Here is a 16,363-nt window from a genome sequence, read left to right as displayed (position 1 = left end):
ACAAAATGAAACCTGGATCTTAAGATAAATCAAACTGAATTGAAGTGTGTAGCTGTAACACATCCATGCGAGAGAAGAGCATGCTAACATGTTACTTTACAGTAGTTGCTTGCTTAAACAGAAACAGGGCCAGCAGTAAGACGAGTGGGCTACTCACCCCGGCTCTCATACATGCTCCTGGACTGCGCCCAGATCTTGAAGGGGTCCGGCTTCTTCTGGAGCGTCCCATTGGCTGCAGAGGTGTCAAAGGCGGGCAGGACGGGCAGCGGCTGGGTGGGAGGAGGCGGCACCGGCGGAGGGCCCCCCAGGGTGTCAGGGGGCGCGATGGGCTCCGGGCGGCCGGGCGAGTCGGTGTGTGTGCTGCGGTGACTGCAAATGCTGTGCTGAGAGCTGCCCTGACTGTCCTTCCTTTCCAACTGCTGAGAGACACAGATTTACAGGTTTAAGGCCATTGCACACGTTGAAAAATAAACACGACCTCACATTGTGTCAATCACATTTACACACTGCCTCTGAAACTTTCATCCGTCATAAAAAAAATTCAGATCGGGACAGATTTTCTGCGTTTTTCGCATCTGCAGCAAGCATTTTGAGAGGTGTTTTGACAATTCAGAGGCACCGTATACAAGCGAACGGCAAAATCCAGAATGCCGATCGTCAAGTTCATCTGCTTCATCTCGCAGCACAAAGCACCGTAAAGATCCTTGCACACTGAGTTCACAGAAATTAGTGGTCTTCTTTTTAATATGTGGCTCCAGTATCGCTAGCAAAGCCACTGACATCCTGAAGTGAACTTTGAATCTCCCGTGATAACCCAGCAGCTCCTTGATAAGGAGAGGGAACTCGCATTCCTCTCTACACGATCAGGATTGGATGGACCAAATATTTCCTTTCTTCTTCTCTTTTTAAGAAATTAAAAAAATTGCGCAGCTTAGCTCTTTTTAAAAATAGAGCAGCTTTTACAAGTAATTCGCGTGCACTGTATCTGGTTGCCATGGCAACCTCACGCACCTGCTGCTGCTCTGTGCAATCATAGTAAAACTGCGTAAACAGTACACGGAGTGTTTGACTGACCAAATCGACCGGCTTGGTTTGGCCGCCCCAAGCTCAAACGTCAAGCTACGCCTGTGGTGGCAATGTACACTATCCATTGACAAAGTGATGAAAGATTGTGGAACAGATACATTTCTATTAATGAGCACCTGACGACAAATCTCTGGAACTGCAGATTAATCAGTCTGATCGATATATTGTTCCGATTGTGGATGAGTGATTGAGAGATAACGGGTTTGACCTAGAAAGAAAGAATAATATGTGAAGAGAGGATGGGATGGAATGAGAAACTAACAAAAAAGAGGCCAGGCCTAAAAATAGACAGTTCATAGAGAGAATGGATAGAGAGGAGCAACACAATCCCACAGAGTCGATACGTTGAGTGTGTGCCTACAATTCAAGCACACAACACTCATTCAGTCACTATTACACACACACACACTCTCTCACACACACACACACACACACACACACACACTCTCTCAGACACACACACACACACAGCACAAAGAGTTTGCTGCAAAGCCAATTCTTGTCCTGATCTTACAAATTATTCACATTTCTTATTAGATACTTATAATCTCGTTCACCTGACATGATAATGATTATTAAATGCTAATAACAACTAGATTACTACACTCCCAGTTAAATATTACTACACTCCCACTCCCAGCTTCTTCCACACTGCTGGAGTGTTGTGGGCGGCTGTCAGCACATTGCTGTGGTGTTGTTTATAGTGCAGTGCTATTGGGATACAGGGATGTATGGGTGGATGCAGGGCGCAATTACATTCACAACAGCGGCAAAGTGAAGAGCTAAGCAAGCATAAACAATCATGAAGCATGGTCATTATTTGACATATCATGTGTCAATGCAATGTCATATCCTTGCCAAGATATTGCAGAAAACACTTCTGCGCTTTTATGTCAGCGTTTTATTATATGATAACAGTTTGAGACATCAGACAGCATGCTCCAATGATGATCTGTGTGTATATAGACTGGACAAACATCTAACACCGGTTCCTAACCAGACGTGACGTGTCAAGATTCCAGCGACAAGCAATTTGTCTGTCCAGACCACAAGCAACACGGCTATGCGACGTGACAATATTACAGCCAATCAGAAGCGCGTGTGGGCGGAGCTTCTCTGTAAGCGCACTGCACTACCAACTAGAGGTCTGCCCAGGACAAATTTTTTAAGGTCCCGCTCCCTCGAGGTTTTATACCGCAACCCACCCGCTCCCACGATATATTCACTCTTTGTTCACCCGCTGTCTGCTTAGAACAATTTTCTTCCTGACACAACCTTTCCCGCTAAATTTAGATCTCGTTTCCAGAGAGATAGGCTAACAAATAAAAGTGTAGTCTGCACAAAATTGCATTTGCTATTTTATTCATCTTGTCAAGAGTCTTGAATTTTATTGACAGCAATAAAATTTTATTTTTGTGTCTTAAAGGTGCCATAGAATGCACTGATACAATATTTTAAATATTACTCTGATATCTACATAGAAGGTATGTGGCTTAGGTAAGGGCAAAACATCTCCAGAAACGGTTTTACATGTGCATTTACAACCCTAGGATTTCTCCCTAGAATGAAACGGTCTGTTATTGGCTTATTTGGAAGGGTCATGAATAATAATGTTGAGCTCTGCTCTGATTGGCTGTTTCACAGTGCAGCTCATTTCAGTAGCTCACTGGAAGGAAACACAGGGAGGAAAATATATATTTCAATACTTTCTCGTGCAGTTGTATCGTCGGGTAATTATACTGTATATAAAATGCTGGCATCAGGGAGCCACTATTAATATGCTGGGCATTGAAACTGCTTTCAAATGCACAATCGCTTTTTGCTTTCACTTTCGTGATTCACAATTGCACGAACTGTGTTTATACTATGGAGTGGCAGTACTTAGCACACATTTTACAAGATCAGATGCTTGTCAGTGGTGTTCAGGATCTGTAAATCATTCACCATCATCCTCAGTCATCTCTTACTCTGTTTATGTGGTAAGTGAAATCTTATGTACTGTAATGTAACAGGCTACCGCTAGCAAGCAGCTAACCATGTCCCTTTAGTGGCTCACGTTATTTTATTAGAACACGTTATTTGCTTTCCGTGCCTTTCTGAACACAGACACCAACCCATCCCTGCACTTCACATCCCCTGCACAGCCTGGAACATAACATTCACTTCCATGATCTGCCATTTTCGCTGTTGTCCTCGCTTGTTTCTTCACAATACCTGCAGAACTTCTGATGATTGGGCTGGTGGCTGGCCTGGAACATGGGCGGGTTTATGCAAATGTTGGGGGCGTAACTACTAGTGATCCTGTTCTGAAAGGATGTCAGGAACGGGATATTGTTAGACCGCATGCTCCCATTCAAATTACACCAGAGTTACAACCACTACCGCCTTTTATTCGGGAATTTAATCCCGCGTCGCAAGAAATCTGGTTGGGTCTGTGGTTCCCGCGGGAGAGCCGCGGGAATGCAGACCTCTACTCCCAACCAAATGGATAAGTTAATCTAATTCATGAATATTGAACCTTATTAACAGTATTAAAGGTACTGAGTGATTCACATTATCTTAATGAATTCACTTGTTGGTTTGCATTGAGTTCACAGCTTTAACATACATGTTTGCTTTATTTTCAAGACCTAAGGTAAACTACTGTTGATTCAGTATGGCTACAAAGGTCACGCAAAATGATATTTAAACTCATATTAGCCACTTTTAACACTACTTATAAAACAGTTAGTTCCATTCCTCGATTCTGATTGGTCAGCAGCTGTGTTTCATTCACGATACAGCGTGGTTATGACCCCTTCACCCAACGGTTCTGTGTATCACTGAGCAACACCCTTAGCAACATAAACAATCAATAATATAGCATCAAAACTGTTTCATGTATTATGTATTTCGGCAGAATTAACTGTTTGTTATTTATTTAATGAAGTATGAGTGACCCCTGCTGGTGTTATGTTGCATCTTTCGTCTTTAATTTTGAGACCACGCCCCTCCCTGTCAAATAAACGCTTCTCATGCGGAGATATGTTGATGTGACGTCTGTGTTAAAGCCCACAGTTTCCGAAGTAAGAAGGGAATATTACTGTATTTATTAGATTTCTCTAATTTCAGGTATGATTGTGTATGTCCATCAGTTTACACAGTAATGATGCTTGCAAACTCTGCTGTGGCACGAATCGGAATAAATCATGAATAAATCACGGCTGAAGGGCGTTGTTAGGGTTTGAGTGTTATTTCTGTTACGTATGTCAGGGCAACAGCCACATATGGTGGTGATAGCCACCCGCTAACATCTGCATGTGCCCGGCGAACTCTGCTGGAATTACATCAACACCAACAAAAACAACACTGGCCTGGACTCACACTTCAGGGAAAACTTGCATGTCTTCCCTCTTGTTAGGCACTACGCGAAGCTGAGCACGGTCTCTCGTACCTTATTGCTTACATAAAGCACATAATCAATACCTGAGAATATTACTGTCATAGTTCGTATGCTGTTGTTCCAGCTGTGACGTCGCAGAAATACAGTAGAAATCGTTTATAAAATAAATCCCCTGACGGTTGTTGTGGCTGGTTAGGACAAAAACTTGGATCAACATTGAAAAGATACCATTATCGTGTGTCGTGTTGTGCATGATCTAACAATGGATTGAATGGTCAAGGAAGAGTTAGAAAAGTGTTTGACATCAAATGGCAAACAGACTAAACAGCCAACTGTGAAATAGAAGAAAGCAAGATGGCCAATGAATTTACCAACAGGGGATCCACTGCTCTGCACATTTTGTGTGTCTCCTTCATTTAACAACAATTTAATCACAACAGACTTTGTTTATATTTATGTGCTGAGGTGAGAAATGAAAGGGAAGTTGTCTTACCAGCACTTTGGGGCTTCTCTTGGGCTGCAGGACTCCTGTGAGACAGCGGCAGAGAGAAAGAGAAATCATCACCCTCATATCACACACACACACACACACACACGGCTCCTCATATCAGAGCAGAGCCTCCGTCTGAGCGCTGGAGTGCATGTGTGTGTGTGTTCACGCATCAGCTGCTGAGGATCCTGCTCCACCCACCCACGAGTGTGTGTGTGTGTGTGTGTGTGTGTCTCGATTCACACACACATCATCATCACAGACCTACAATGTCCATTTACACTGATAATCCAGTGAGACTCACGTCACACACATCTTCTACATGCTGTGAATGAACATAAATTGTGTAAAATCATGTAATATTTTCACATATGAATCATTATGTCTCCGTTTAATCAGCATTCATGAAATTCATGTGGTTTAAAAAGCATAAATGTATTTGAATTTGTTGTGCTTTTCTACTCAGAGAGTTTTAAAAGCATGTCATAGAATTTGTATTTCTTTTTTTTTCATGCTTTAGGCCATAATCAGTAGTCTTGCAACATTAGCTGAAATGACACTGACTGACGGCCTCAACAGAAGCATAAAGCATTGCTTCATAAGCTTGAAGCTCATGGTAGTTCAGTCTTTATGTGAAGTGGTTTCAGTCTGTTCTCCCTATTTTTAGCGTAAGAGCGGCGCTGTTGTTTTACACGTGAACTTGCGCTGCTCCTGGAGTCAGTCGCTTCCAGTTATTTCAGATGTACAACGACAAAACTGCCATTTCTCATCATATTAATTCAAAGTGTTGTCATAACTTTACTGTCAGTGATTTACAGTCTCCTGCACTCATTCTAGTTATTTCTCTAGAGCGGCGAACGAATCCTGCGCATTCACAGAAAACAGCTCAGCTCTGTGTTGCAGAGATAGACATAAACGTCTTAGGTTACGTATGCCACCCCAGTTCCTCGAGGGAACGAGACGCTGCGCCCTCAGCGTAACCCCTAGCGTCTTCGGACGCAGCTCGAGTTCCTGAAGAGGAACATACAAACACAAGCGGAGAACTATTTTACAGAAAGAATCAAATGTGTTTGTTTGTCATCAACATTACTCTCACTTCATCCGTTACCTTGGATTTATTGATATTGTTATTATTGCTGCAAGGCATTCTGGGATTGTATTCTCAGTAAACAAATATGTCGCATTCAGTTTTGAGCCAAACAAGCTCTCACTGACCGATTTATATTTAGTGAATGCACACGAGGACTTACGATGGATTCTACAGAACGTGTGATTTATATGGTACAGAAATATACCCTCATAATGATAAGAAAAGCATAGATATTCCAGCTGATTTCTGATCGTCTCTATAGCAGCTTTCTGTTTGTTCTCCATCTCACTGGAAATAATCTGAGTATCGTCATGGAAACAAACGAAGGCAAGATACTGAAATTCATGGCACTGCACACAGCTTAATGTGTGTGTGTGTGTGTTATTTCTGTTACGTATGTCAGGGCAACAGCCACATATGGTGGTGATAGCCACCCGCTAACATCTGCATGTGCCCGGCGAACTCTGCTGGAATTACATCAACACCAACAAAAACAACACTGGCCTGGACTCACACTTCAGGCACTCTGCTGATCATTTCTGAAGAATACTGCACTCAGTGAGGACATTGTTATTTTCACAGTAAAAGCCAGATTACAAGTTCTCCCCACCAGACTCAACCTTTCTACCTGCTTTCCTACAACTCAGGTTAAATACTATTTCAGAGATAGGCTATCGAGTTGTTTTCATATTTGGCAGCTCAGGACACACACACACACAGGCTGGTTGTAAGAGGGCTCGTGTGTGTGTGTGTGTGTGTGCACGTTTTTTTGTGAGGACATAGATGTGTATAATGACGAGGGTATGGCAGGTATTACAAGGAGAAGGTGACTTTTCAGGACATTACTCCATGACCCCACTTTTCAAAACACTTATAAATCACTCAGAATGGAGTGTATTGAGAATCTGAAATAGCAGACAGTCTCCTGTAAGGGGTAGGTTTAGGTGTAGTGTTGGTGTAGGGCAATAGCACATACAGTAAGTACAGTATAAAAACCATTACGCCTATGGAGAGTCCCCACTTTTCACAAAAACAAACATGTGTGTGTGTGTGTGTGTGTGGTTTATAGACTGACAAACATAAGTAAGCGTGTGTTATCAGTGAAATCAATGCAAAGCTGATTGTGAATGTAGATGAGTGGCGTGTTTCTGGCCTGTCTGCCACAGCGATTCCCAGAACCGATGTATGGTTTGTACAGTATGTTTGGACAGACACTGATGCATGACAACGACAGAAAATATACTGTTTTATGGCTGGAGTCTAGAGCCCAGAAAGACAATCAGATTTAAATCATTTGAAACGCCAGTTGTAAACTGCAAATCTGCAAAATGTGAAAAATGTTCACAAAATAATTGCATGTTATTTTTTATTTAGTAAAGCCTAAACAAGCTATTTCTCATAAAAGATATTTACTGTACACTTAGGCCAGATTTACTAACAGGTTGTGCCAGCGCAAACCGTCTTTTGCCGTTAAAATAGTACTGTCAGGATTTACTAAAGACGCGCAGTGATGAATAAGCGCTGAAAAGGAGAGGACACAGATATTTTTGCATCTGATCTTACTGAATATGCATTTCTAGGAGTTTCCCTTTCAGACGCAATATTTATGGGCGAAGAGTTTTCAAATGAATCACGCAACACGATTTACTAACATTTGCGCTCGTCAAATTACTGGCATTTGTGCCATAATTTAACATCCAAAAAAAGCATGTCTTAAACTATTTTGCGCTTGAAATGTCTGCAGTTGTTGCTGCTAGGAGGCACAGAGCGCGTGGTAGAAGGGAGAGGATTTTTTACATATGTATTCATTTATTTTGAATGCCACAACAACACATTATCCGAATCTAAACATATCCTCACACTAATTTGCACTGCGCTTGGTAAATTGCGTTGGTCATTATGTAAATGAGATGATGTGTCTGTGTTCTTTAATTTGCGTGTTGTCAGGAAAGAAACGCAGAAATTTCCACACACATCGGCGCTGTTTTGGAATTGCGTTCATGCTAAGTTGCCCTGTTTAGTAAAACTGGCCCATAGTCCACAAGACAAAATAATAACTAATAATAATGTGTAGAAACTTGTGAAAAGGCCTCTGATTGGCCGCTACGTTCAGACATGCCTTCGACTGGCTATATCTCTCAACGCTGCAAAAAACACTGCGAGTAGTTTCACTACTCAATCATACTATATCTGTCCCTGCAGCACAGAAGCAGTCATAAGCAGCACAGCTATATCTGCAGCAAGAGCCAACAATACATTGTATGGGTCAAAATTATACATTTCTCTTTTATGCCAAAAATCATTAGGATATTAAGTAAAGATCATGTTCCATGAAGATATTTTGTAAGTTTCCTACCGTAAATATATCAAAACTTCATTTTTGATCAGTAATATGCATTGCTAAGAACTTCATTTGAACAACTTTAAAGGTGATTTTCTCAAGATTTAGATTTTTTTGCACCCTCAGATTCCAGATTTTCAAATAGTTGTATCTCAAATATTGTCCAAACCATACATCAATGGAAAGCTTAGGTCTTTTTTATAAGGAAAATATATTTATAATGCAATGCTAATCAACATAGTCTTCAACAATGTATATAATACTATCATTCTGTAATCTGAAACCACGTCTGGTCACAAAAATAAGTTATTTCAAACACTCGACTATGTTATTAAGATAATTTGGAGAAAAAGCATGTCAATGTTGGACAACAGGTTTGTAAACAGGCTCATTCACACACAGAACTGTATCTACTGTAGTACTTTTATTCAGCCCTGACCAAACCAGTTACAGACTGTAGAAGGAGCTCAAGCTCTACATTTAGCGATAAACTCTCAATTTCATGTCCGCCTTCCGCGATGTCACTCTGTACGGTCGCACACCGGAATATGTCGTCAACTTTATCGTTATTATCGCGAGGAGACTAATTTTTATCGTGGGGAGAATTTTTACTGGTATATTGCAAGCGATAAGATATGTCCCATCCCTAGTTCTGTGCGGGAATGCACGCGCTCACCTCTTTGCACCAGCAGAGTAACTTCACTCCCTCGCGGACATTTGCTGAGGAGATCCACGATCTGGTTGTGGCCCATGCCCTGCACGCTCCTCTTGTTGACCTCTAGCAGGATGTCGCCCTCCTTCAGCCCTCGGCAGCGTGGGTAATCCACCACCTGCTTCACCCTCTGCCCTCCGCCAGCCAGACTGTCTGCGATGGTGAAGCCCAAGCCCTTGTCGCCCTTCTCGATGTGGACCGTGATCAGCTCGGGCTGCGTGGCTATGGAGGATGCCAGCGTGACCACGTCGCTGGTGTAAGCCGGGCCCCTCAGAGCGCTGTCCAGGGCGGGGCCGAACGAGATGGGCTCTGGGGCCCCAGGGCCGCCGCCGCCGGGCCCCAGGCCGGGCATGGCCTCGAAGCCCTCCTGACTGTTCACTATGATGGGCTCTTTGTCCAGGATGGCCACCGAGGTCACCAGGCTGGTGTTGGGGTCGTCGGGGTCGAAGGGCAGAGGGTAGCCGCGGCACAGCTCCAGCTGGACCATGGAGCCGATGGGGATGGACTGGAATATCTTCACCACCTGAGCGTGAGTGTATCCCAGCACGATCGTGTCGTTCACGCTGACGATGACGTCGCCTGAAACACACACACACACACACACACACACACACACACACACACACACACGTGTGTTAGAGACACAGCCTCACTGCTCTACTCATGATTTTTTTTTTTTATAAGCTATATTCTCAGGATGGCAGTGGTGACAGGAATGGTAACAAAAAAGAAAAAGAAAATTTTATTTTTATTATTATCAATAATAGCAATGTGTACATACTGGATCTGCATATATTATTATTATTATTTTTTTTTTTTATTACTACTACTACTGTTATTATTTGTACAAACGTTCTCTTTTCACGCGTGTTAGAAGGCTGGGGAGTATTGGTGCACAACACACTGCATGTTTTGGCATATTTCTTCTGTTTTTATTAAATATTAATAATACATTAATTTAATATAAAATTTAATATAAATATTAAATATTTTGTTAAATAACTAAAAATATAATCAGATACCTAACTTATAATACTACTATTGTTAGAAATTGCAACAAAATTAAAATAGAAATATAAACTTTTGAACTGTGGGTTCGTCTGGTCAGAGGAGAACTGACCCCTGACTGAGTCTGGTTTCTCCCAAGTTTTTTCTCCATTCTGTCTCAGAGGGAGTTTTGGTTCCTTGCCGCTGTCGCCTCTGGCTTGCTCAGTTGGGGACACTTCATTTCTAGCGATTATCGCCGATTTGATTGCACAGATACTATTTAAACTAAACTGAGCTAGACAATGACATCTCTGAATTCAATAATGAAATGCCTTTAACTGAAAATTGAGTGTTTAATCTTATCATTATACATTACTGACACTCTATCCTCCAATTTGATACTGTTAAGTGCTTTGACACAATCTGTATTGTTAAAAGCGCTATATAAATAAAGGTGACTTGACTTTTTCTGTGGTCTTCTGTTATGTTGTCTACTTAAAAAAAAAAAAAAAAAACATGCCATTACGACGTGCCATTAAGTTTATTGATGTCTTAATAAAACACTAATTGATGGATTCCATGATTCATGATTGATTTCAGTAAGTTATTCTATTTCTTCTGATGTTCATTCATGTTTATTTGCTAGTAATAAAGAGGAAGAGATGATTGCTTCACATCAGTTTCAGCCCTCTAAAACTATTTTGGGCAAAGACTGAAAATTGCTGTTTTAACCAAATATCACAATCTGATATACTGAGGCTGATATACTGAACCAAATGTTTTTTGACACAGTTTACTTCTACGCAAGTCCTTTACTCTTCAGGTATCATTCAGGACGGGTTACAGAAGAAAGGGGCGTAAAATGCTGCGCAGGGACGATTAGCTAAAATGATTCACTTCCAGGGAAACACAAGCTGCATGTCTAACAGCATTTCTTAATCAGATTCTGCTCACATTTAATGCAAAAGTGATGCCACACAACAAAACTCCTTGTGAATTTTGTAATTTGATATGCAGTGTTTGTGAAGCACTCTCTGGTTTTTTGGATGATTAATATGTAAGAGGGGCGGAGCTTTGATTTCAGTGTGGGCGGGGCTCAAGGAGCGCATGCCGTGCCTGATTAGGACACAAACTCAGATGAACATGGAAGAGAAAGAGAAAGTTCGGACCTGTTTCCATCTTTCCGTCCACAGCGGCCGGTCCGTCCAGCACCAGACTCTTGATCTGCAGGAACTCGTCCGGTTCATCGCCGCCGACCACAGTGAAGCCGAAGCCTCGCCGGCTCTTCAGCAGCTTAGTGCTTATGAAGGAGCCCTTGAGTTCAGCTGGATTACGGGTAAAGAACGGCTTTCCTCCTGCTCACACACACACACACACATCGAGTTATTCATTATTCGGTCGTGTCATTACAAATGCTTGTTGAGTCAGTGCGAGTGAGGTCTCACGCTTGGGGCCCGGGGCCTGAGGGGCCGACGGAATGTTCTGAGGGTCTCTGTATGTCTCCAGATGACTGGGCACATAAGAGCCGATCGCAGCGCCGGCGGACGAGTGCTCCTCTATCCATTCTGACACAAACAAACAACACAACCAGAACAGAAAGAACATTAAACAAAAAACTATAAAAATCATTAAGAAGCACTGCTTCAATGTTCAATAGGAAAAAAAAATAAACTTTTTATCACACACATTTGACATATATTGGCATTTCTCAAATAACGTGATGGACATTTTTTTTTTTCAGTTAAATTGATATTTTCATTCAGCGAGGACACATTAAATTGACCAAAAATTACAGTCAATACATTAATAATCAGCACATTAGAATGATTTCTGAAGGATGGAGTAATGGTGCTGAAAATTCAGCTTTAAATTTAAATACATTTTAAATAAAATATATTTTAGAATATATTCACACAGAAAACAGTGATTTTAAATTGTAATATTTTAGAATATTACACTTTTTAATGTAATATCAAATAAGTGTAGCCTTAGTGAGCATAAGAATCGTAATTCAAAAGAATAAGAAAAAAATGATATTTTTGAAAGGATTTTGTGATTTAATGTCTTGTCAATTCATTTTATGCTTACAGTTTATTCTGATTATTCGCTTTAGTCATTCTACTAACTATCAGTAACTTTATAATGTCAACCTGCAGTCATTATTTACCGTCTGCTTCATATCTGCTGATAATTTATTTTTATGGATAATCTACTGACTGTAAGTCACTTATAAGTACATGTCCACTTATCCTACTAACCTTAACACTAACCACTAACCTCTACTGATCCTCTAATGAGAGTTAGTTGACATGTAGTTGCAAAGTTACTTACAGTTAGTAGAATGTCTAAAGTACAGCAGAAATAAAAAAGGAAAGTCAGTAGAAATTAGCAATTGAGTAGAAATTTCTATAAAGTGTGACCCTGGACCACAAAACCAGTCATAAGGTAAAATGTTTTGAAATTGAGTAAATAATAAATTATATATGGTTTGTTAGGATTGGACAATATTTGTCTGAGATACAACTATTTGAAAATCTGGAATCTGAGGGAGCAAAAAAATCTAAATATTGAGAAAATCACCTTTAAAGTTGTTCAAATGAAGTTCTTAGCAATGCATATTACTAATCAAAAATGAAGTTTTGATATATTTATGGTAGGAAACTTACAAAATATCTTCATGGAACATGATCTTTACTTAATATCTAATGATTTTTGGCATAAAAGAAAAATGGATAATTTTGACCCATACAATGTATTGTTGGATATTGCTACAAATATAGCTGAGCTGCTTATGACTGCTTCTGTGCTGCAGGGTCACATGTAAGCATATGTAAACTCAAGGAGAGTGTTACATTTCCTTACGCAAAGCTCATAGTGCTATGGAAGTAAATACTACAGCATTACACAGGTAATCGCGTATGTCAGTTTTTGGTAGTGTTTGACTATCTGTTCTAGTTGACTCTGAAGTGATCCGCACCTCTGATGTAGCGTCCGTCCTCTGGCGACTGCTGTGCGTCCAGCTGCTTCTGCCGCCGGGCCTCCAGAACCGGGTTCTCGTACTGCGTCTTACGGTTAATGTGACTGAGACACAGAGACACAGCCGGTCAGCATCAGCATCTTCAGACGGATCCAAGCTCCACACTAAACCATACAGCGCCTGAAGCTATCTGAAATGTGCCGTGATCCTGTGTGTTTTGTTACTGAATGATTCCTACAGTAACTGTTTTCAAAAAGATCAAGCTGATAAACCTGATACAGCAGCACAGAACAGAATAAAGTCCGGGCCCTACATTCACACACAAAACACTGGGAGTTTCTGTAATTCAGTCACTGACCTGAACTGATTATGAGATGGAGGGATCTTACACTTACTCAACATAATAGACTCCATACACCGGGTCGTCGATCTTCTCCCAGCCAGGAGGCAGTTCTGACCACAAACACAGACAAATCAAGAGCCGCTGAGCAAAGCTACGTGCTTTCAGAGTTTAGTAAGTGTTGAGAAAGATCATTCAGCACCGTCACACTTTTTTGGTAGTTTGAGAAGCAGCTTTTAGCAGCATTACATTCACTCTCTATCTCACAGAATATCTCAGTACTAAAGACCTGACAAGTGGCGTCTTGCTACTGAAAACACACACACACTCATACTGCATGCAGAGAGAATCATGCTAATAATATTTAATAATCAAACCTGGCACAGGCGAGAGGAGAGACGTACCAAGATCATTGTCCAGCTCTTCTGTATGTACACCCTCTTCTCCAAGACAAGAACACAGACAAGAACAAACAGACAAGTGTGAATATTTGATGATCAATGACAGAATAAGAGTGCTTCAGCTTTGCTGTTTTTCTATGACTGAGAATGTGGAGTGGGGGGTTGTGGGTAATAAATGAGTGCGGAGAGCATGCACAGGTGCACACTTGTCTGGCACTTCTTGTAGAATGTACTCTGAGTTATGACAATCTTTCTGAACAGTATTCAGATCAAACACAGAACTGACCTCACACTCCTGACATAATAATAATAATAATAATGCATTTTATTTGTAATGCACTTTTCTTAAACCCAAAGTGCTACAGTAAAACAACAACACAAAAATACTAGAATTAATTAAAAACAAGCTTAAATAAATGTGTCTTAATCAACGTTTTAAAGTGATCCAGAGTTGGTGCATTTCTGATATTAAAAAGAAGTGCATTCCATAATTTGGGGGCTTTGAATGAAAAAGGTCTTTCCCCCATAGACTTAAGTTTGCATGGAGGCTGATAAAGTAAAAGAGAACTGGCAGAGCGGAGAGAGCGAGAAGGAGTATATGAACTTAAAGAGAGCAAAGATACTCTGGTGCAATCCCATGTAGTGCTTTATATGTTAAAATTAGAATTTTAAAATCAATCTTAGCATTGATGGGAAGCTAGTGTAACTGTGAAAGCACAGGTGTAATGTGTTCCCGTGCAGAAGTATGCATCAGAAAAGATCTAAGCCATGCAATGTTCTTAAGATGGTGGAAGGACATTTTATAAATGTGTTTTATGTGTGCATCAAAAGTTAGCTGAGGATCAAAAATGGCAGCAAGATTCCGCACCTGTGAGGAAGGATGTACTATGCTGGAATCAACAGTCAAACTGATGCCATCGGCCTCACGAGTGGCCCCACTGTGCCAGTCAACATCATTTCAGTGTTAGAACCATTCAGTTTCAGGAGGTTACTCTGCATCCAGATTCTGATCTCTTCTAGACACCCGCTCAGTGTAGAGCATCAGAGCTAGTGGTGATGTAAATCTGGGTATCATCTGCATAGCGGTGGTACCCAAGACCATACTTCCTGATGATCTGCCCAAGTGGTAGCATATATATGCTAAACAAAATTGGGCCCAATACTGAACCCTGGGGAACTCCCTGTCGAACAGGCACGGTATCAGATCTATAATTTCCCATGCTAACAAACTGGGCACGGTTGGTTAAACAAGACTGAAACCAAGCAAGAACCCTTCCAGAGAGACCCAGCCAACTAGACAGCCTGTTAAGCAAAACAGAGTGGCATATGGTGTCAAAAGCAGCACTAAGGTCTAACAAGACCAATATACTGCTTGTCCCTGAATCAGTTGCAATAAGATCATTTACAACCCTCACTAAAGCAGTTTCAGTACTATGCCCTTTCCTGAAACCCAACTGAAAAGGTTCAAGACTGTACAGAACTAGGTAATTGTTTAACTGAGTGGCCACAACACGCTCCAAAACCTTAGCCAGAAATGGAAGGTTAGAAAGTTGGCCTGTAGTTAGAGAAATCAGATACATCACCGACAGCCAGGCTTTTTGGGGACTGGGGTAATGGCAGCTGTTTTTACTTCTGGAGGAACAACTCCAGAACTCAGTGATAAATTCACAATTGAAGTTATGTGAGGACAAACAGACTCAAGACGGTTCTCAATGACCGAACAAGGAAGTGGATCTAATATACTATTAGTAGTGTTCATAGACTTAACTGTACTTGCAATAAAGTCAATACCAACCATTTCAAAATTCAAAAGAGTTGTGATTGGAGGATTTAGAGGCCGAATATCAACGAACTCCACTGAGGTACTAGGGATTAACGAACAGTATATGCTCTCAATCTTGCCAGTGAAGTAACTGAGAAACATATTACACTGATCAGAAGAGTGAACAATGTCCTTGGCTGGTTTAAGAAGTTAATCAACAGCCCTAAATAGAGACTTGAGATTAGTTGCAGCATCACCAATTATATTTGAATAATAATTCTTAAAGCAGAATGATGAGCAGACTGTTGTTGAATATACGTAAGCCTATCATCTGTGAGACCAGATCATCCCCAGCGAACACATCACACATCTCCTGAAATACATTAAATGTATATTTATACAGTTCTTACATAATAACTGCGTATTTTTAAGTCAAGTCCATTTTTATTTGTATAACACTTTTCTCAATACAGACACCTTCATTTAATCATCAATGCTTTACTCAAAGCAGCAACCTTCTAGTTTCCTCTAGCCTGAATATTGATGTGTTTGTATGTTGAATATTGATGTTGAACACAGACAGAGATGCGTCTCTGTTTAAGGCTTGTTTAGAAATCTTTTTTCCTCATGATATTCAGGTTTTGGTGTCCATGATGGCAGTAATGGGCACTGCTGAGGAAGGACGCCCTCTGCTGGTCACAGCATGCAGGGACTCGCTCTTCCCGAGCCCGAGTCGGGCAGATCTTCTGTGACCCGGCGCTCTGATGAACGAATCTGACGCTGAGGTTACCCTAT

General features: G+C 41.0%; 1 protein-coding gene across 3 annotated transcripts in view; it reads right to left on the bottom strand.

Moving 5' to 3' along the window:
- The window catches only part of magi1a (membrane associated guanylate kinase, WW and PDZ domain containing 1a), a 75,637-nt gene that overhangs the window by 19,942 nt on the left and 39,332 nt on the right, over nt 1-16,363 (bottom strand). Inside the window, exons 9-16 of one of the 3 annotated variants that reach the window (XM_058784083.1) lie at nt 13,810-13,848; nt 13,461-13,518; nt 13,066-13,169; nt 11,534-11,653; nt 11,258-11,443; nt 9,066-9,680; nt 4,962-4,996; nt 158-419 (exon numbers count right to left, since the gene is read on the bottom strand). In XM_058784083.1, the coding sequence (XP_058640066.1) occupies nt 158-419; nt 4,962-4,996; nt 9,066-9,680; nt 11,258-11,443; nt 11,534-11,653; nt 13,066-13,169; nt 13,461-13,518; nt 13,810-13,848 (1,419 nt within the window). Of the gene's footprint in view, nt 1-157; nt 420-4,961; nt 4,997-9,065; nt 9,681-11,257; nt 11,444-11,533; nt 11,654-13,065; nt 13,170-13,460; nt 13,519-13,782; nt 13,849-16,363 lie in introns of all 3 variants that reach the window. The other 2 variants (XM_058784085.1, XM_058784086.1) reach the window with 2 other exon arrangements.

This window comes from Onychostoma macrolepis, chromosome 08 (assembly GCF_012432095.1).
Source record: "Onychostoma macrolepis isolate SWU-2019 chromosome 08, ASM1243209v1, whole genome shotgun sequence".
Taxonomy (NCBI): Eukaryota; Metazoa; Chordata; class Actinopteri; order Cypriniformes; family Cyprinidae; genus Onychostoma; species Onychostoma macrolepis.
The sequence above is the reverse complement of the archived record's forward strand: the minus strand, read 5'-3'. Positions and strand labels throughout refer to the sequence as shown.